This window comes from Rhinoderma darwinii, chromosome 5 (genome assembly GCF_050947455.1).
Source record: "Rhinoderma darwinii isolate aRhiDar2 chromosome 5, aRhiDar2.hap1, whole genome shotgun sequence".
Taxonomy (NCBI): Eukaryota; Metazoa; Chordata; class Amphibia; order Anura; family Rhinodermatidae; genus Rhinoderma; species Rhinoderma darwinii.
Window position 1 is genome coordinate 293,766,733 of NC_134691.1, and position 21,726 is coordinate 293,788,458.

Here is a 21,726-nt window from a genome sequence, read left to right on the forward strand (position 1 = left end):
AGCATACACCGATCATCATAAATGATGCTATAAACTTATTGTGCAGGGTGTTACGGTCGTGACGAAATAGGTGTATATTAAGTTTGGTTTTGGGACTTCTAGTTCATCAAATTTATCTATTGTAAAAAATGCGCATGTGTAAACTTTTTTATTTTATTTTATTTGGCTAGAGCCAATGACACCCCCGTACACAGCTGCTCCGGCCCCGGGATCTCCCACTGTAGTCACGTGCTACTGCAGCCTATTGCTGGCCTCAGGGGTGATGCGGTCATGAACAGCACATGACTGCTGAGGCCAGCGATTGGCTGCAGTGGCATGTAACCGTGATTGCATGTTTATAATGATGTTATGGTTTTTGACATTGCTTAACTAAGTATACACCTTTATTGAGGTCATTACGTAATGGATTTGTGGCTTTAAGAAAGTGTACGTTCTTAATGATATCATTACATCCTACTAACGACGAGGGTGTACCGTTGCCATTTTATTGTGATTGTTTTGAGATCTGTATTGCCTGTTGAAGAGGTTAAGTCCACCCCACAACAAATAGCATGTTCAACAAAGGAGGATCATTATTGAAGTACTTTGTGGATTGATGACTGTCAGCGACTGCAAGATCTGCTCTTTTTCCCCTTTTGTAGGCTGCGAGCCACTTTCCAATATGACCTGTGATGTTGAGCCACACCGAATATTGAAAAGGAAAAAGTCTATCAAAGTTATGGCAAAGCAATATCGCTTTGAAGAGGAGCCAAGGTAAGAGGTCAACTAGGGATCAGTAAAGATAGAAATACCCATTGATAAAGTCAGCTAAACAAGTAGTTTTTAGTGGGTTCGGGAAATGATCTAATATGTGTGGGGGAACCCAACAATTCCCCAATAGAATGTTGGGGGGGAGGGAGTTTCAAGCATGTGTGATTTCAACAAGTGTAATCCTTTGTTCTTGTCTTGAAGCAGCTAAGGGCCTGTTCCCATCAGCGTCACCCTTCCGTTCATGGGTTCCGCTAGACATTTCCATCGGTGAAACCCATGAACGGAAAGGCAAACGGAAACCATAGTTTCCGTTTGCATTACCCTTGATCGTAAGGGTAATGTTCCCATTTCAAATGGTTTCCGTTTGTGTCCGTTCTGTAGGGTTTCCGATTGCTTAGCGGAAACAATAGCCCAGTCAACTAGGCTCAACGGTGGGTTCTTCCGACAAAAAGGTCTAACTGAACCCAAGAACAGAAGCTGATGTGAACAAGTCCTAATTTCCACTGAAATATACATAAACGCTCACTCAAGCAGAACGTGGGTGACATGGGGAGATGGCAGTCGGCTAATTGCTCTCCATCCAGGTTGTATGGCCACATTAACAGGCCACTTTTTCAATGGAGATATGTATAAATATGTGCGTTGGTCTGACAATAAATACTAGTGATTTGTTAAGAAGTGTCCGAATAACAAATAACATAGGATTACAAACATAGTAAATCGTTAAGCAGACCAGGCCTGGAAAACAGAGTACAGCTCTGAAGCTGCTGCTTTGAGAAGTCAGCATCTTGATTTGACTTCACATCATTTACTACTTTTAGGAATAAAGATCCCAAACTTCAAACAGTCTGATCTTTACTGTCACGGATTCCATTATGCGGACCGGAGCCTGGTCGCGTACGTACGCAGCACTGCTTAGTCTGTGTGTATCTGCAGCCTACTGAAGTGAGCTGGTGCATGACCGCAATATAGTGAACACACCCATCATATAGCCAGTGCAGGGAGGCCGCACAGAGGTCACAATACAAGTGATTCATTCATTATCTCCTAAGTGACTGACTAAGGCATAATAAGATGAGCAGATCTCATGGCAGTATGCTAATGTAAGGTTTCCTGTAGAAAGCCAACAGCTCCAGAAAGAAAATAACCAATAAGAGCTTGTCCACTTCTGTTGAAAGTCAAAGGCTTTCCGCTGCAGCAAAAACGCGCTTTTTCCTGCATTTTTGCAGCAGAAAATGGTGCGTTAATTGCTGCGTTTTACCCAATGTTAGGAGATGGAGACATCTATGAAAAACGCAGCAATTCCGCAGCAGGAATGGACATGCTGAGGTCTGAAAAACACGCACCACAGGTCAATTTCAGCTCGGAAAGTTTCTGCAGAATGTGGATGAGATTTGTTAAATCTCATCCATTATGCTGCTACTGTATCCTGCTGCGTTTTTTTCGGCCGTAAAAAACGCGGCATTTCCGTTGCGTGTGGACGAGCCCTAACGCACACGATAATTTTTGACGGAGTTATGACCTATTTTAGCTTTATGTTAATGAGTTTCTTAATGGACAACTGGGCGTGTTTTACTTTTGACCAAGTGGGCGTTGTGGAGAGAAGTGTATGACGCTGACCAATCAGTGACCAATCAGCGTCATACACTTCTCCCCATTCATTTACACAGCACATGGCGATATAGCTATATCGCTACATGCAGCCATATAAACACACTATAACGTTATCCAAGTGTCCTGACAGTGAATATACATTACCTCCAGCCAGGACGTGATGTCTATTCAGAATCCTGACACTTCTGTAGCATTTATGTGATATTTACAGCAAGGCAAGCGTAATCACACGAGATTACAATGTAACCTGTCATTTAAAATGAGATTACGCTTGCCTTGCTGTAAATCTTACAGAGACGCTACAGAAGTGTCAGGATTGTGAATAGACATGACGTCCTGGCTAGAGGTGATGTATATTCACTGGCAGGACACTGCAGTAACGTTATAGTGTGTTTATGTGGCTGCACATAGCGATATAGATATATCGCTATGTGCAGTGTAAATGAATGGGGAGAAGTGTATGACGCTGATTGGTCACTGATTGGTCAGCGTCATATACTTCTCTCCACAACGACCACTTGGCCAAAAAGTAAAACACGCCCAGTTGTCCATTGAGAAACTCATTAGCATAAAGCTAAAATAGGTCATAACTCCGTCAAAAATGATCATTTTTCTAAATAAAATAAAAAACACTGCTGTAATCTACATTACAACGACGATCACATCATGTACAATATAGGCGACTTATAATGTGGTGACAGAGCCTCTTTAAATGTAATACAAAAAAAAAAACATTTTTAATCCAAGTCTTTAATATGGCAATCAGAATAAATACCTGGATCAACGACCGATCTACATAAGAATTACAATTAAAAAAATGGCACCTTATTTCTCTTGTTTAAAGAGAACATTTCACCTGTCCATACATGTGCAGCTGAGTGCAGCATGTAATGGGCAGTGCTGCACAAACCCTGGGGCACTTCACAATTGTTTCCTACCCTCCTCTGTTATTTAGATATCGGTGCCATTATATTTGGCGCCCAATATTTAAATAACCCCATGAACGGTCAATGGGGCACATAACATTGCTGTGACACTGTACAATCAGCTATGGACAGTGCCACAGCAAGAGCTGGAGAGAGGAGAGCATGTGCGCGCACGCTCAGATCGGAGCTGTGCGCGTGCATGCTTTCACTCACTCTTCAGCTCTCGACAGACAAGGACAAGACCGTGCGATCTCTGGAGAGATCACACACTCTTGTCCTTGTCTGCCGAGAGCTGAAGAATGAGAGCGTGCACACACGCTCTCCTCTCTCCAGCTCTTGTGGTGGTGCTGTCCGTAGCTGATTGGACAGTGTCACAGCCATGCTACACGCCCCCTTGCCATTATACGCCCCATTGACAGTTCAGGGGGTTATTTAAATATCGGGCGCCAAATAAAACAGCACCGATATCTAAATAACAAAGAAGGGTAGGAAAAAAATTCAAAGGGCCCCAGGGTTTGTGCAGCCCTGCCCATTACATGCTGCACATGTATAGGCAGGCGAAAGGTTCTCTTTATAAGGGGGATTCCCATATCAGACATTTATGGCATATCTACAGGATGTGCCATAAATGTCTGATAAACGCGGGTCCCAGCTCTAGAACCCACACCTATCTCAAGAACGGGAGTGCGCCGACTCCAACTGGTAAGATGGCCGCTGACTGCCCCATCCAGGTGGGGAATCAGCGCCAATGTGGCCAGGATTAAGGAAACAGCTGAGCTACACAGTTTTCGAAACACCCATAGAAGCAAAAGGGAGCTATGAAAACCGTGTGGCACCACGAACTACGCGGATACTGGAGATTTGGAGGTATGAGAACAGAGTAGCTCGCAGTTTCCATCATTCCCATTCACGTCTATGAGAGTTACGGAAACAGCGTAGCTCGGCAAGCTTGGTTTTTGTAATCCCAGCCACCTTGCCACGGATTGCCCACCTGGATGCGGCGGTCAGCGACTGCTTCACCAGGCGAGGACGGGGTCAGGACCCAAGCTGGTACCTGCATCTATCAGTAATTTATGGCATATCAGGTGGATGTCATAAATGGGAGTAGCTGTAAGTTCTGTTTCATGGGGATCAGACAGCTCCTGAGCCCCAATGCAAAATGGGACGAGCTGTGGTTTTTAAATGGCACCATTTAACATACCATATAATGTACTGGGAAACGTACTATTTATTACTAATTCCTCCATTGTTTTTTGGGGTTTTGTTTTTAGGGCGTTCACCATGCCGTAAAAACGGCGTTCCCTTTATTCTGCTGGTCAATACGATACCAAAATGTATATAGTAAATAAGAAAAGTTTGTTAAAATAAAAATTAGTTCGATCCATAATTATTATTATTTTTTTTATCAATGGAGCGGTGCGAGAGCTTGTTTTTTACGGGGTGAGCAGATTTTTTATTAATACAATTTTGGGGTACATGCAACTTTTTATTATTATTTTTTTGGGGAGGTAAGGTGACCAACAAACAGCAATTCTGGCATTTTTCTTTTTACAGCGTTCACCGTGCGCAGTCTGGACTTTTCCGAACTTGGCGATTACACAATTACAGTATGTTATTTTTTTATATTACTTCAGTGGAAAAACCGGAAAGGGTTTTTTTTTTTTTTTTTCCTAAAATCTTAAAACATTAACTAATTTTGAAATGTTGTAATTTTTTTTTAGTGCCACTAAGGGGACAAAAAGGATCTTTAGATCGCTTGCACAATACACTGGAATACTATTTTGCGTACTGGGCATTTTGCCGTCTCCCAGTAGGCCCCTAGCCTGCCATGACAATCCATCGGCACCAAACGATTGTGTCCCGGGGGGGGGGGGGGGGTGATTGGGTGACCCCACTTCAGTTTAACGACAGATGTATAGTCGATATTGACCACGGCGTATGGAGCGGACGCGGCTTGGGAAAAGTACATCAAATCTTGGGAAGTGGTAAAAACATATGAGGCTTTGCCATAGCACCAAAACAGATCCAGTATGGTTTTTATTGTTGTTTTTTTTTTTTTAGAGAGGAAAAACCGTAAAAAAAAAAAAAAAAAAAAAAAAAAAAAAAAGGGGAAAAAAAAATTAGAACGTTTTGATATTTTTCCTCTGCATAATTTAAGAAGATAACGAAAAAGTGTTATAGCACAATATATTTCTCTCACTATTGTATGTCCTGTGTATAAGGACGCCAAATACATCTACATTGCTCAACATACATCGTTGCATAACGCCTGACAACAAAGATCCCGACAATAATTCTAGAATGTCTCCCATCCTGTATCCAACGCCTGTGTGTAATATGGGTGTAAACAAACGGTGTACAGAACTTTTTTTTGTAGGTATAATAGCAGAGAGCAGGGACGGAGGAGAAAAGAGGATTAGTTTCCTTTTCCAACATGTTCACACACAAGTTATATATTAACAGATTTTTACATCTCACTTAACCTACCCTTGAGATTCCAACAGACGTTGGAGGAAGAAAAGACTGCTCACATCTCTCGAGGTATTTCTCAGAGGTGATCTTTCCAAAGAGTAGCGTGACCACAATACCCCTAGGAGGGAAACAAAAAAAGTACTCAATGAGATTGGAAGGAAAAAAAAAAAAAAAAAAAAAAAAAAAAAAAAAGCATATTCGAAAAAAAAAAAAAAAAACGACATATCTAACTTATAGTAGGAATTTGCTTCTTATTTGTAATTATTTAGATGGTTTCTAAGTTATGCCGTTTTACGCAATTCTTATAAAGCTACGAAAGAAAAACAGACGTTACATTCTGTAACATACAAGACTTGGACTGCCATCTCAAGAGCAGCTCTACCATATTTTTTTTTTCTTTAGAATTTGGACTGTGACTGGGAATGGCACATTTAAAAAGGAACCTTTCATGACTTTCCAGCCTCTAAACCACCACCGCGCTGTAACACCTGACCTGCAGAGGTTTATAAAGATGCCCCTGTATGCACCAGGCTGATGCAGCATAACCCAACTAGAAAATAGCGCGCAATGTATACAAAATTACCTGTGACGAGTCATCTGGGCGTAGCCACAATGCTGAAGATTCCTGACTTAACGTCCCCCACTCTGGCTTGTAATGATATAGCACGGCCTGGGCAATGTCAATCAGGAATGTACTGCCAAAATCAGTAGAGCTGAGATTTATGCTAGTGGCCAATGATGTACCACACGCGCAGCCCAGGGGATAGGGATAGGTTACCGAGGCATGCCATTATGGATCATAAGACCATAGCTTAAATAATGTTAATAAATAAATGGAAACACCTAGGTAAAAATTTTTTTATTGTAACGTCAATTTAGCCAATAATAGTACAGGTTAGAACATCATAGTATATTGCGATGTGCCCACAACCTGCTCTGTTTAATGTACAACTTGTCCTAGAGTGTTTTGATTTCAGTCAAGAATTTATGGTATAAAAAATAGCCTCCTTAAGGTTATCTGCTGCTACACCATGAAAACTAAGCACTCATATGAACACAATTTGGTCTTCTCATTTTTCTCCTTGGCCAAACAAACTATCGCCCACTCGTGATATTAAAAAAAAATTAAAAAAAAATGTCCCCCTACAGGACGTCAAATCCGGGATGAATGGGTTTTCATAAGGGATAGACTAGTATCCTACTAGGTAAACATGAAAAAAATCCCTCAAAAAGCATACCTCACTTTTTCAAAATAAGCGGTCATGTGTGTACGTGAGGAAGAACACTATTTCTGCCTGCTATATGACTTGTATATGGCATTTTCTGCAGTTTTCCCCTCTACAGGCTTTATCTCGAATTCTCAGCTGTCCCTGAGCTAGAGGACGGAGCCTTAAGGCGGGATTCACACGACCGGGTCGTTCCCGAGCCCGAGTGTCGGCCGGTAAAATCGCCCATTTTGCCCGGCCGGTTTGCATTCAGTTTTGCATCCGTGCCGGGCCGGGCAGATCCGGACAGTGACATCAGCGGCAACTCCTGAAGGGGAATCCCCATGTGTTCGAGGATTCCGCTTCAGGAGTTTCCCCTGATGTCACTGCCCAGATATGGACAGAGACATCAAGCGCTCTGTCCAGGAGCGGAATCCCCGAAAACACGGGGATTCCGCTCCTTCAAGGAGCTAAAGTGCGGCTAGCACATAGCAGAGCGGGGAGATACCTCCCTGCTCTGCTATAGTGGCGTCGCTGCAGTAGTAGAAGCCGCAGCTGCAGCTGCTAGCGGCGCCATCGAAGGTGTCGCCGGGCCAGGATGCTTTTCAAGCAGGGGAAGGGAGCCAGCGCAGCGCTCCCTTCCACCTGCTGTACACCCCGACCCTGCCACACTTTGTACAGCGATGCCATTCGTCAGAATGGCATCAACTCCTCCTCCTCACATGCACTCTGCGCTGTGAGGAGGAGGAGATAGAGTGCAGGCTCCGGAAAACCCGGCCATCACTCGGGACACATCCCGGTGATGGCCGTGTATTACCCGGCCCCATAGACTTCTATGGGAGAAGGGCGGCCGGGTACCCGGGCGAAGATAGAGCATGTCCTATTTTTTGACAGCCGGTTTTTCCGGCCGTCAAAAAATCGGGTGTGTGAATAGCCCCATTAGGGGTCTATTATTCCTAATGCAGCCGGGTGCCGGCCGATTTATGAACGGCCGGCACCCGGCCGGGAAAACCTGCCGTGTGAATGAGGCCTAAGGCCTCATTCACACGACAGGGTCCGAGTGTCGGCCGGGAAAATCGGCCGTTTTTGGCCGATTTTCCTGGCCGGTTTGCATCAGATTTGCATCCGTTCCGATTCCGTTCCGGGCCGAGTTGCCGTTTTTACCGGCCGATTTGGACCCGATTTGCATCCGTTTTTTTCCCTGTCCGTTTTAAAATCGGATGAATTTCATTTAAATTTGTTGCCACACACACCCCTTTGTAGATAATGCCACACAGCCCCCCTGGTAGGTAATGCCACACAGCCCCCTGTTGGTGATGCCACCCAGCCCCCTGTTGGTGATGCCACCCAGCCCCCTGTTGGTGATGCCACCCAGCCCCCTGTTGGTGATGCCACCCAGCCCCCTGTTGGTGATGCCACCCAGCCCCCTGTTGGTGATGCCACCCAGCCCCCTGTTGGTGATGCCACCCAGCCCCCTGTTGGTGATGCCACCCAGCCCCCTGTTGGTGATGCCACCCAGCCCCCTGTTGGTGATGCCACCCAGCCCCCTGTTGGTGATGCCACCCAGCCCCCTGTTGGTGATGCCACCCAGCCCCCTGTAGGTGATGCCACACAGCCCCCTGTAGGTGATGCCACACAGCCCCCTGTAGGTGATGCCACACAGCCCCCTGTAGGTGATGCCACACAGCCCCCTGTAGGTGATGCCACACAGCCCCCTGTAGGTGATGCCACACAGCCCCCTGTAGGTGATGCCACACAGCCCCCTGTAGGTGATGCCACACAGCCCCCTGTAGGTGATGCCACACAGCCCCCTGTAGGTGATGCCACACAGCCCCCTGTAGGTGATGCCACACAGCCCCCTGTAGGTGATGCCACCCAGCCCCCTGTAGGTGATGCCACCCAGCCCCCTGTAGGTGATGCCACCCAGCCCCCTGTAGGTGATGCCACCCAGCCCCCTGTAGGTGATGCCACCCAGCCCCCTGTAGGTGATGCCACCCAGCCCCCTGTAGGTGATGCCACCCAGCCCCCTGTAGGTGATGCCACCCAGCCCCCTGTAGGTGATGCCACCCAGCCCCCTGTAGGCGATGCCACCCAGCCCCCTGTAGGCGATGCCACCCAGCCCCCTGTAGGCGATGCCACCCAGCCCCCTGTAGGCGATGCCACCCAGCCCCCTGTAGGCGATGCCACCCAGCCCCCTGTAGTAATACCACCCTGTCCCCTGTAGGTAATGCCACCCAGCTCACTGTAGGTAATGCCACCCAGCCCCCTGTAGGTAATGCCACCCAGCCCCCTGTAGGTAATGCCACCAAGTCCCCTGTAGGTGATCCCACACAGCCCCCTGTAGGTTGCACCCATCCCCCCCCCCTTCCAGGAGAAGTCACTGACTTCAATGTCCATATATGGACAGTGTAGTCACTGACTTCTCCTGAAGAGGAATTCCCTGCCACAGGTCGGGAATTCCGCTTCAGAAGTGAGTGACGTCACTGTGTCCATATATGGACAGTGTAGTCACGCACTTCTCCTGTAGCGGCATCCCCGGCCATAGAGTCGGGGATTCCGCTGCAGAAGTGAGTGACTACGCTGTGTCCATATCTGGACAGTGTAGTCACGCACTTCTCCTGTAGCGGAATCCCCAATCCCCGGCCGGGGATTGGGGATTCCGACTCCTACAGCGAGCAATAAAAGACCCTCCTCCTCACATGCACTCTGCACTGTGAGGAGGAGGAGGAGAGAGAGTGCGCGAGCGACGGTAGACCCGGCCATCACTCGGGACACATTCCGGTGATGGCCGGGTATTATCCGGCCCCATAGACTTCTACGGGAGCCGGGCACCCGGCCGAAAATAGAGCATGTACTATTTTTTGACGGCCGGTTTTCCCGGCCGTCAAAAAAATCGGTCGTGTGAATAGCCCCATTAGGGGTCTATTATTCCTAATGCAGCCGGGTGCCGGCCGATTTATGAACGGCCGGCACCCGGCCGGGAAACCCAGTCGTGTGAATCCCGCCTTAACTGCTATCATATCTCCCATAGGCAGTACACAGAGTAGAGGGGAATCCTGCTCTCCTACCGCTATCACATATATAGAAGCTGCATAGAGGAGATTACACAGCAGTAATGAGCAGCATAGCAGAGAATCCAGCAGTGGGGTGAGATCTAACATACCAGGAAGCTTCTTCAGCGTCTATCTGTATCTCAACCTGCTTCCCCCCCCTCCTCTCACTGAAGACTTGTATGGGCAGAGTGTCAGTCTCTGCTCCCTCCTGCTGCTCCCCCTCCCCTATCCATAGATTTGTATGAAAAGGCAGTAAAGTAACACCCTCCCACCTTTTGTAGCCCGTCAATTCTGCTAGGTAACTAGGGACAAATTTTGATTGACAAGGGGTGGATAGCAGATTACAGGAAGAGAGACACCTAGTGGCAGTACCTTCACACAGAATTTGCAAGGATAAAACCATGAACTTTTAACCATAAGTCAATTACACAGTTGATTCTATATTTACTGTTAGAAGTTGTTTGAAACATTGTCGATTTAAATTTTTTTCAACTTAGGATTACAGATGAGGATGAGCGTAGTTGATCAAATCACATTGGCCAGCCTAATTTATTAACTACACACGCATCTCCCCTTTGTCTTGACAGTCCACCCAGAATACCCCCTCCCCTTTTTTTCTTTCTCCTCTCCTCTTCCTTTTCTACACCTTTTTCCCTACTGTTCCCTGTTTTGCCACCATCATCTTTGTCCATACGCTATTTCAGCGATTCCCCTATTGTGACCTCGCCAAGTCTGGCCCATATATCAATGATGATATCCGATATGAGTGTCCTTTTTACTACTGGTTATCCAGATTATTGTATTAAATGTAAAAAGTCTTCCCTTCTACCTTGGTTCCAATATACCCAGTTGTACATGTTATATTATTAGGCTTAGTTCACACAGATTTTTTTTTGGAGCAGATTTTGATGAAGAAACCGCGTCGGAATCAGCGCCAAAATACTGCCGAAATCAGGTAGAGGCTTTTTTTTTTTCTGGCGGCTTTTAGGGCAGCGTTCTTTCTTGCCACAGTTCCACCTCTGAAATCAATGGGAGGCAGAAAAAAAAATTTGTTTGCAGGGTTTTTTGCCCGCAGTCCTCAATGTCCGCTGACAAAAAAAAACTGGGAGGAAAACCGCGGCTAGAAAGTGCTGGCAGGTCAAAATCTGCCTCAAAATTCCTGAAGAAATTTTGAGGCAGATTTTTTTATGTCTGCAAAATACGCTGTGTGAACTAGGCCTAATAATAAAACTACTGTATATTGTATTTTCTTGATTCAAAACAATAAAACTAATGAAATAGAAAATAATTTGGTGTGCATGAGGCACAGGCATGTTATAGAAAAAAAAGAGGGTATGTCATAGTACGTTGCCACATAAAACGACCTGGTCATGTGACCAGCATGCAGAAGTATGTTCTAATGTTATATGAAAGGACTTCAACCCCATGCACACGACCGTAGAATTCATCCGTAATTAAGGACCCTTTCATATCTATTGACCACAGACACCTTCCTGTATATTTACGGGAAGGTGTCCGGGCCGTATAAAGCCTCCGCAAAAGAAAGGATATGTCCTATTTTTTTACGGCCCGAAAATGCAGGTGGCTGTCTGTGGCAGTCAGACGCCGACAATGCCTGTAACCATGGACCATGATTACGGGCACGGCCTTGAGCATGAAGCATCAGGTACAAACTGCCACCACGGACCGGATAACATTTATTTGCTGGTATAACCATACAGTAACTTTCTTAACTAACTTGTTGCTTAGCATAATTTTTTTCACAAAAGATATGCAAGTAATGGGTTGAATGATACTAGAAAAGCACGGTTGCTTTCTCCCAGACACGGCTCCAATCTTATCCATTGGCTGTGTCAGTAAACTCACATAACACATCTAAGAGAGTAGAAGTGTCGAAATTGCAGAGGACCATAGTGAAAACGCACTGACCGTATAACTAAAAGGTGCACCGAAATATTCACCCAATACATAATGAGAGACCAGAAAGTTTTGAGTGTCCATAAATCAGAGCTTAGATTAAGGGCTTGTCCACACGTAACGGAATTGCTGCAGAAAATTTGTGAAGCAATTCTGTTGAAAGTAGCAGACTTTGAGCTTCGGCAAAAACGTACAATTTCCTGCGTTTTTGACTGCAGAATATGGTGCGTATTTTGCTGCGTTTTTCTCAAAAACGCAACAATTCAGGAATAGACATGTTGCGTTCCGAAAAATATGCTCCGCCGAGTCAATTTCTGCTCGGAATATTTACGCAGCGTGTGGATGAGAAATCTCACCCATTCTGCTGCGTATTTTCCATCTGCAATTCCGGACGGAAAATACGCAATTCCGCTACGTGTGGACGGGCCCTAACACATAAAAGAGAACTTGCCTCAGACATCTCAAACTAAGCAAAAGCCAACAACAATATCAAGACTTGTAAATAGTTCCAGGAAAGAACAGAACATAACAAGCATCTACAAGGAGAAAGTAGAAGATAAGAAATCATAATATCCGAAGGTCAGTAATAAAAAAAAAATGGGAAAAAAAGTGCAGCCGATGGCTCTTATTTACAAGGCTTTATAAATCATGACCAGTGTGAAGCTGGGTGTGTGATGAGGGCCTTGTACAGCGGCTTCAGAATGGATACTGGTCGTACACGCAGCGCGATTATGCCGTGCAGCGGAGAACCATGCGGTTTAATCGCAAATTGCATTGGTTTTGAGATGGTTTTCGGTTGCGTGGCTTGTATACATGGCTTCAACTGCGCAAACCGCATTGCAAAAATTGGAGCTGCGTGCTGTTTTGCCACTCTGTTACACTACTGCCTCACTGCAGCTACATGTACGGGTAGCATCCATATTTAGCGGATAAGCTGCAAATTTCTTACAAGTATCAAAAAGATGACTATGTTCGTTTTGTTTTCTATTCAGCGGTGGCAGCCAATTTGGAAGCAAGTGCAGCGATATTGGTTGTGACTTTTGAATACGCTTCTGAGCAACTGGTGGTAAAATGGTCACTATTACTGACAGAACATCCTGACAGAATGACATTTGATCACCGAGTCCTGAAAAGCTAAGTCAAAGGTGACAACATGGCTGCACTTCCTGCTGCAACCGAATGGAAAAATCCCAATTTAAAGGGGTTTTCCCATCTTGGACATTTATGGCATATCCACGGGATATGCCATAAATGTGGTTCCCACCGCTGGACCCCTAAAGCCCGTTCTACATTTCTCTCTTTTAAGGGATTTTCCAGCCAGTAAAAATGTATGGCCTATCCACCAGATAGGCCATGAATAGCTGATCGGTCGGGGTCCAACTTCCAGGACACCCATCGATCAGCTGTTTTGAAGGGAGTGCAGTGCTCGTAGCAGAGCTGCTTCCCCTTAGTTTGTACTTGTTCACTGTAAAATTGTCGACACACATGTAGCGGCGATTCACAGGTATTGCAGCCTTCTCCCATTCACTTCAATGGGGGAAAAGACTGCAGAACCTGTAAATCACCGCTACATGTGTGACGCTGATTCACAGTGAGCAAGTAGAAATGACGGGGGAAGCCTTTCAAAAACAGCTTAGCGGCGGGGGGTCCTGGGAGTCTGACCCTGACTGATCAGCTATTGATGGCCTATCCCAAGGACAGGCCATCAATTTTTACTGGCTGGAAAACCCCTTTAAGTAGTAAAGCAAACAATCACCAAACTGTCTGCTGCTCTAACGACTGATTAACTAAAACATCACCAATTTTACAATTAGGGTGGAACTCTTGTTTTGCACATAGATAGGCAGATCTCCCATTCTCCATAAAATATATTAGGCCCCACTAAGAGTAGAAATGGAAGAATACATGATCAAGTAGACCAGGGGTTGGCAACCTATTTTATATAGCGTGCCGATATGAAAATAATTTATGAAGTACTCCGTGTGCTACGCAAACATGAAAGTCATATAACAAAAACGGTTACCATGTATGTATCATAAATCACTTACACATTTCAGTATAACCCTTGCCTGTGACTCTCTTTGGAAAGATATTCCATCTCTAGTGCGTACGAGGCTACTGAACTGCTGGGAAGGGGAGGTGCACATAGGAGAGACTGCAGCTATCGAACACCAGCTGGGAGGGTGCATATAGGAGAGACCGCGGCTACTAAAAACCAGCTTGGGGAACTGCAGACAGGAAAGAGCAACTACTGAACACTAGCTAGGGTAGGAGGGCTGCAAAAAGAAGATACCGTGACTACTGAACACCAACCAGGGGGGTGCACATAGGAGAGGCCGCAGCTACAGAATATCAGCTTGGGGGGTGAACATAGGAGTGAGAACTGCCAACATTTGTTAACATTTTTTTTTTTTTGACAGAAGGGTTACAGAAATCGGTCATTGCGGCACTGAACACCGGGAGAAAACAGTGCTTCATTATACGCTTGGCAACGCTGAACACTAGGAGAGAGAGCAGCGCTGGAACTGCTCTCTTCTAGTGATCAATGCCACAAAGCTAACTATGAAGCACCGCTCTCTTCCGGTGTTCAGCGCTGCCAAGCAAACAACAGCGCTGGACACCGGGAGAAGGAAGTGTGCCAGCAAACCATGCCCCATGTGTTGCTGAACCCTGAACTCTACTGTAGTGTAACACAAACAGCAGCTTTATAGGCTGGTGATACAACTATGTGTAATTGCAGTAAACTGCTTCATAGCTGCTGTGAAAACTGCTCATAGGATCTGATTCTATCTATACAACGAGTTCTTTGAAAGCTATAGTAAGTACCGAGTAATCAGCCTGAGAGCATTAAATTGTATAGTTATTGCATTTACCTCAGGAACGACAAACCGTAGAATCTAGTAAATGACTGTTTATCGGATAAGTTGGAGCTCTAAATCATAGTAATAATGTGAATAGTAACATTGCATTCATCTTCCATAGCAATAAAGAAAGGAAATGAACAGTTATGAAACAAACCCTGTCTATAGGCTCTAATATATATATTATGGTATAGGGACACCATCTCCTGATGGCTCCACAGGGTTTTTCCCCAGACAGCCACCTGAACAGCCCTTTATAATCAGAAGCCTCCATGTGGCCATCTGGAGGGAGCCAAATAAAGCCAAAAAGGAGACAAAGTAGCATTGAGCTTTCATACCACTGCTGCGCCTTCATAATAGCGATTGGCAAGTGTGACAGCTGTCAGAGCCCCACCAATCGGAAACTGGTGGAATATGCTAGCAATATGGCACCAATAAATGAAATTTTAAATTAGACATGCCCTTTAAGTGCCACAGAAGAAAACCTGGAAGATAACAATTTATTTTATTTCCAGTTACCTATAGAACACCATCGTTCATCGCTCCCTGTCCCCAAAGGGCCTAAAAACCTAATTTCTCTACCTAAAACAGATCACTAGTGCCAATTAACCTATCAGTATGTTTTTGGAGTGTGGAAAACAGCTCTTGCTCTTAAAGCCCTTTTACACATGCTAATGATCAGGCAAACGAGTGTTCACATAAATGCTCGTACCCGGTCACTGCCCTGTGAAAACAGGGCAATGATCAGCCGATGATTTATGGGGCAAATCAGCGAACGCTCATTCATTGGCTGATCTGCTCATTTACGTGGCCAATAAAATGGTCGCTAGTCGGCAGCATATCTCCCTGTGTAAACATACAAGAAAAGAGATTGCAGAACTCCAGCAAGGTCCAGTAAAAAAAAACTGTGGGTAAACGTGGGCAAATAAAACCACAGATTTTCTTACTGGACCTTGTTGGAGTGCTGCAATCTTTTTTTCTTGTATGGTATTTTGAGCGGTGGATTAAGCTCTTGTTGCTTTGCACCCACCACTTTATCACACGAGCGCTGCTTTATGGAAATATTTTTGGTTCCCTGTGTAAACAGGGAGATGTGCTGCCGACATAATGGAAACAGGGACAAGTAATGATCGCTCATCCCCATACATAACCAATCACTGCTCCTTGGGAAAGGAGCAAATGAGCGCCGATCAATGAACTTGTTGATCGGTGTTTGTTTTCACGGCACATATCCGGCCGTGTAAAACGTCCCTTACCATGTAAGAGGAGTAAAAAAAAAAAAAAAGTAAATATACGTATTAGATCACTAAAGTAAGTTGTACCCCAAAAAATTTATTTGCTACAGATGTCCGCCAAAATGAAAATAATCCACCGTAAAACATCTAACAAGTCATAGTATAGTACGTGTCATACATATCTCAACTACTGCTCCACTAAAGTGACATCACAGTATGGCCTAATTCACACAAGCGTGTTCGGTCCGTGATATACGGTCCGCATGTCGGCCGCATTTTCTGGACGAAACAGTGCAGGGAGCTGGGCTCCTAGCATGATAGTTATGTATGACGCTAGGAGTTCCTGTCTCCCCGTGGAACTACTGTCCATAGTGAAAACATGATTACAGTACGGGACAGTTTTCCAGCAGCGAGGCAGGGACTCCTAGCGTCGTACATAAGTATGAGGCTAGTAACGTTCCTCCCTGCACGGTGTTCGGTCCGGGAAATACTGCAGACATGGACCTTAGATCACGGACCGAACACGCTCGTGTGAATTAGGCCTCAGACTATTTTCATACCAATAAACCTGCAGTCTTTCATAAAAATGGAAACGTAGTCACCTGTAAATTCACATTACTTACCCACTCACGAAGCAGAGGATGTAAAAGGCAAAATAAAATATAGCAAAAGGTCCAAACGTTATGAGGAAGAGCACGCCACCAAGACTTCCCCAACCCCATATGGAGAGACTGGCCTGGAGAAAAGAAAAGAGCAGCGGATCATTAGACACATTGAGAGTGAAGATGCAAAAACGGCAAATACAAAATTACATAAACTGTTCTATGCGGTCCATTCACCGTATTAGTTGTAACGCTAACATTTGCTACATTCTTTAATGTACACAGGGTAGAGAAACCAAAAATAAAATACATATTTATCCGTGATGGCCTCAGAGGAGACACATGACGTTCCAACAACAGATTTCTTCTGCCTGATGATTTTATAATCTACAGCACATTTATTATTGTGCGCTGATACTTTCCGGAGCGTTTGAAAGCGATATAAAATATTCCATTTAGGGTATGTGCACACGTAGTGACCAAAAACGTCTGAAAATACAGAGCTGTTTTCAAGGGAAAACAGCCTCTGATTTTCAGACGTTTTTTGAGCAACTCGCATTTTTCGATGCGTTTTTCGCGCCGTTTTTTACGTCCGTTTTTGGAGCGGTTTTCATTGGAGTCTATGAGAAAACAGCTCCAAAAACGTCCAAAGAAGTGTCCTGCACTTCTTTTGACGAGGCTGTAATTTTACGTGTCGTCTTTTGACAGCTGTCAAACGACGACGCGTAAATTACAGGTCGTCGGCACAGTACGTCGGCAAACCCATTCAAATGAATGGGCAGATGTTTGCCGACGTATTGGAGCCGTATTTTCAGGCGTAAATCGAGGCATAATACGCCTCGTTTACGCCTGAAAATAGGTTGTGTGAACACAGCCTTACATGCATAGACATCGGTATGTGAGCGGATTATGCGAGGATGCAGGGGTGGAATCTGCACCCAAACCCGGATAGAATCTCGAAAATGTGAACATGGCCTAAATGTCTGCTCCGGACCACGGCGTAGAGAGTAGTGCAGGACCACGGCGTAGAGAGTAGTGCAGGACCACGGCGTAGACATATGCGTTGTATTAAAGTAGCACTGTGGCTGGTGCATTTATATGAGAAGTGACGTAGCAGTACTGTGGGTATTGCTGTGCGATTATTTTATGGTCACGGCTATGTGATGGGCACAATGGTATGGGTAATTCTGTGTGAATATTATTACTGCTTATGCCCTATATGGGCTCTGCCGTGTGGAAAATCTACAACATTGAACCATTGTGTAGATACTATAGGGGCTCATTTACCAACGTGCTTAGGACAGTTTTTTTGCTTTTTTTCTTTTAAAAAAAAGTTTACGTAAAATGTGTGGCAGATTCTTACATTTTTGTAGCTTTTCTTCTCACTCATCAAATTAGAAAAGAGACACGAAAAATTATGTCGTTTAGTTCAAATTCATTAGATAAAGGGGGAAAAGCCGCAAATTTGTGGTTTAAATCTGCGTCTGCACAAGCAGGGTAGAAAGATTTTTTTGGCTGGAAGGTCAAAATGTACCAAATTCATTAAGGGCTTGTTTACACTGCGTTTCCCTATGTACGTTTGACGTATGTGTCGGAAAAGCTCCTGGTTCATATGTCAAACTACCCATAGGATCCCGTTATACCAGCGGAGGCCAAAAGAGCGTTCAGTGACGAAATAGTCCATAGGTATGCGACTATTTTTGCATTTAAAAAAAAAAAAAAAAAAGGCGGAGTAGGGCTTAATGGAAAGGGTGGCCCGGCAAATTTACGTCAGAAACTGGCATAAATTATAGAGGAAATCTATGCCAGCTGCCGTAGATTTCACTTTGTGGTGCACCGTTAGTACAAGATGCAACAAAATTATTAAGAGGCGAGTCGACTATGAATCCATTTGTTGCATTTTACTCCTGCGGGCTTTAGACTTAGGGTGGATTCACACGAACGTGTATTGGGTCCGTGCGGGCCGCGTGGTTTTCACGCGCCACGCACAGACCAATACAAGTCTATGGGGCAGTACAGACAGTCCGTGCTTTTTGCGCAGCGTTTGTCCGCTACGCAAAAAGCGCGACATGGTCAATATCTCCGCGTATTTCGCGCATCACGCACCCATTGAAGTCAATGGGTGCGTGAAAACCACGCAGGTCGCACGGAAGCACTTCCGTGCAAACTGCCCGTTTCTCGCACCAGCTGTCAAAAGGATGAATGTAAACAGAAAAGCACCACGTGCTTTTCTGTTTACAAACATCCAAACGGAGTGTCTTTGAGATGAGCGAACCCGGACAACCGAACCGAACTTCACCGGGTTCGGCCGAACTCGTTAAAAAAAATTCTGGTACGCGACGTCAGGAGATAGTCACTGTCCAGGGTGCTGAAAGAGTTAAACTGTTTCAGCACCCTGGACAGTGACTTCCGATCCCAATATACATGAATGTGTAAAAAAAAAAAAAAAAAAAAAAAAAAAAAGAAGAAGTTCTGACTTACCGATAACTCCCGGCTTCTTCCTCCAGTCTGACCTCCCGGGATGACAATTCAGTCCAAGTGACAGCTCCAGCCAATCACAGGCTGCAGCGGTCACATGGACTGCGGCGTCATCCAGGGAGGTGGGGCCCGATGTCGAGAGGCGCGTCACCAAGGCAACGGCCGGGAGGGAAGTTCTCGGTAAGTACGAACTTTTTCTTTTTTTTTTTTTTAAACAGGTTTCTCGATATTGTGATCGCCATTCACTGTCGAGGGTGCTGAAAGAGTTAACTGCCGATCAGTTAACTCTTTCAGCACCCTGGACAGTGCCCGACGTCGACTAGACTCATCTCTATGATGGCGGCTGCGTGAAAATCACGCAGCCGCGCATCATACACGGATGACACACGGAGCTGTCAAGTGGTTTTTGCACGCGCAAAAACACAACGTTAGTCTGAATAAGCCCTTAGGATCGGTTTACATTTGCGCTGGAGACTCAGTTGTTGATCCAGCAGATCTTACCGGAAACAATAGCGCAGCATGCTACACCACTGCTTCCACTAAAACCACGGACACCCTGACGGAAAGCAGATGGAACCCATTAAAGTCAATGTGAACAGAGCCTAAGACTGGCGTATGAAATGCCAGTCTTAGTAAATCAGCCTCTATGTTTTCATGTTGCTTTGACAATTTCTATAGCTGAATAGGGTCTGTACTAGATTGATAAATGCTAAGCGCAAAAAAAAAAAAAAATGACCAAACAGCCGCCTAACATTCACAGTATAAAAACATTGAGAATGAAAAATTGCATAAGTTGCTACTCAAGGTATTTGCTTGCATTTTTTCTGACCATTTTATATCCAGTTACTTACAACAAAAAAAAAAAAAAACAGCCAACTTTTGCGTGATATGAAAATTGTCATGTCTTCCCAATGATCAGGTTCACACAGTGCAGTTTTAATGCGATTAAAATACCCAAACCAGAAGAGCATCCAGATGAGATAGGAAACTTCCCTTTATACTTGTCCTGCTTCAGCACTGTATGAACCTGACTTTATAAGGGTCCCAAAACGTTAAGCATGCTGCAAGGCTCATCCATTTTCGGACCAATTTTCTGCCACCAGGAAAAAGGGATAAAAATGGATGATGAAAGCGAAGGGAAAAAGCAGTTTCCTTTCCATCACTTCACTGGAAGCCGGAAACATCTTCCAGAATCACTAAACAGGATGCGGAACGGAGGGGAATTTGGGTAAAAAACTAAAGGAGAGGTGGATTGATCAAAAAGATTGCAAAGGATAATAACAGATCTACTAACAGAGAGTAAAAGAGAAACAGACACAGTTCCTATTTTCCCCAAGCACCAAGAACAGTCACCACAGTCGCTTGTACAATATATGAAGGGTCATCAGCTTCCACTTCTCCAGTCCAGATTACACGCACAATATAAAACGTTCTCCTACATTTTTCCGTCTGTCACCCGCCTGTCTATTAACGAAATAAAGATTTCCCACTTAATTTAAAATGAAAAAAAGATTTGGAGTATAATGTCGAGGCCACACGTAGCGGCCGAAAACCACGCTGGCTGAAATTATAACAGTTGTAAACGCTTGTTTATGCACGCACGACAGGAAAACAGATGTAGAACTGAAAATAAAAGTGGACTTATGGCTCTTTTACACAGACCAACGATCGGACGAACGAGCACTTGTACGAATGCTTTGTTCCGATCACTGGCCCATGTAAACGGGGCAGCAATCGGCCGATGAACAAGTAACCGCTCATTCATTGGTTAATTGAATCTTTTATGCCGCCATAAAAATAGCCACTTATTGACAGCACATCTCTCTGTGTAACACAGAATAAAAAAACGCACCAAAAAAATAAATTTAAATAAAAAAATGTCCTTAAAAACACCACAGGATATGCTATAAAAGGTCTGATAGATGCGGGTTCCAGCTCCGAGTAGCGCATCCATCTAGAAAATGGGGGTCCCCCAATCCACCTGGTGGGGTGGCTGCCCCATCCAGGCAGAGAATGAATATAGGAGGTTACGTGATCAAGTAGGATTGGAACAAAGTGTGAGACTAGAAGCGGGAGAAAGTGAAAATAGAAAAGTATATACTTTATTAGAAAGTTTATTATATTCACATTTTAGTTCTATTGAAAGGAGTTTTAAATCCCAGAAAACCCCTTTTACTGGCTTAAAAAAAATCCACATCTTCATACCACGTCCCAAACACCCTCACTGGAGTTCGCAAGATGTGTGGGTGTGACAGGGTTAATCAATAGAAAACCACCTGGTCTGTCTTAAATGATTAAAATCCCCCAATTTATATCACACACTCACTATTAATCTGGCAATAAAACACATTTTGACCGTTTTAAAAAGAGTGACTGCACGGTCATCAAACTTTTAATATGTCATAAAGACATATCAAAAGTTTGAAGGGTGGGGGTTCAGGTGCGGAGACCAACGCCGTTGCTGAAACAAATGTACAGAAGCGCTCAGCTGAGGGCTTTGCACCTTCGGCTGTGATCAGCGCTCACTGTCATGTTGAAGATGGGCTCATAAACATTCTATGTAAGGCTTCGTTCACATCTGCGTCAGGGCTCCGTTCCGACCTGGGGTTTCCA

General features: G+C 44.8%; 1 protein-coding gene across 1 annotated transcript in view; it reads right to left on the bottom strand.

The window, feature by feature from the left end:
- The window catches only part of SNX13 (sorting nexin 13), a 128,914-nt gene that overhangs the window by 75,757 nt on the left and 31,431 nt on the right, over window positions 1-21,726 (bottom strand). The window contains exons 2-3 of the mRNA XM_075827299.1: window positions 16,657-16,769; window positions 5,778-5,880 (exon numbers count right to left, since the gene is read on the bottom strand). Of these exons, the coding sequence (XP_075683414.1) occupies window positions 5,778-5,880; window positions 16,657-16,769 (216 nt within the window). The remainder of the gene's footprint in view (window positions 1-5,777; window positions 5,881-16,656; window positions 16,770-21,726) is intronic.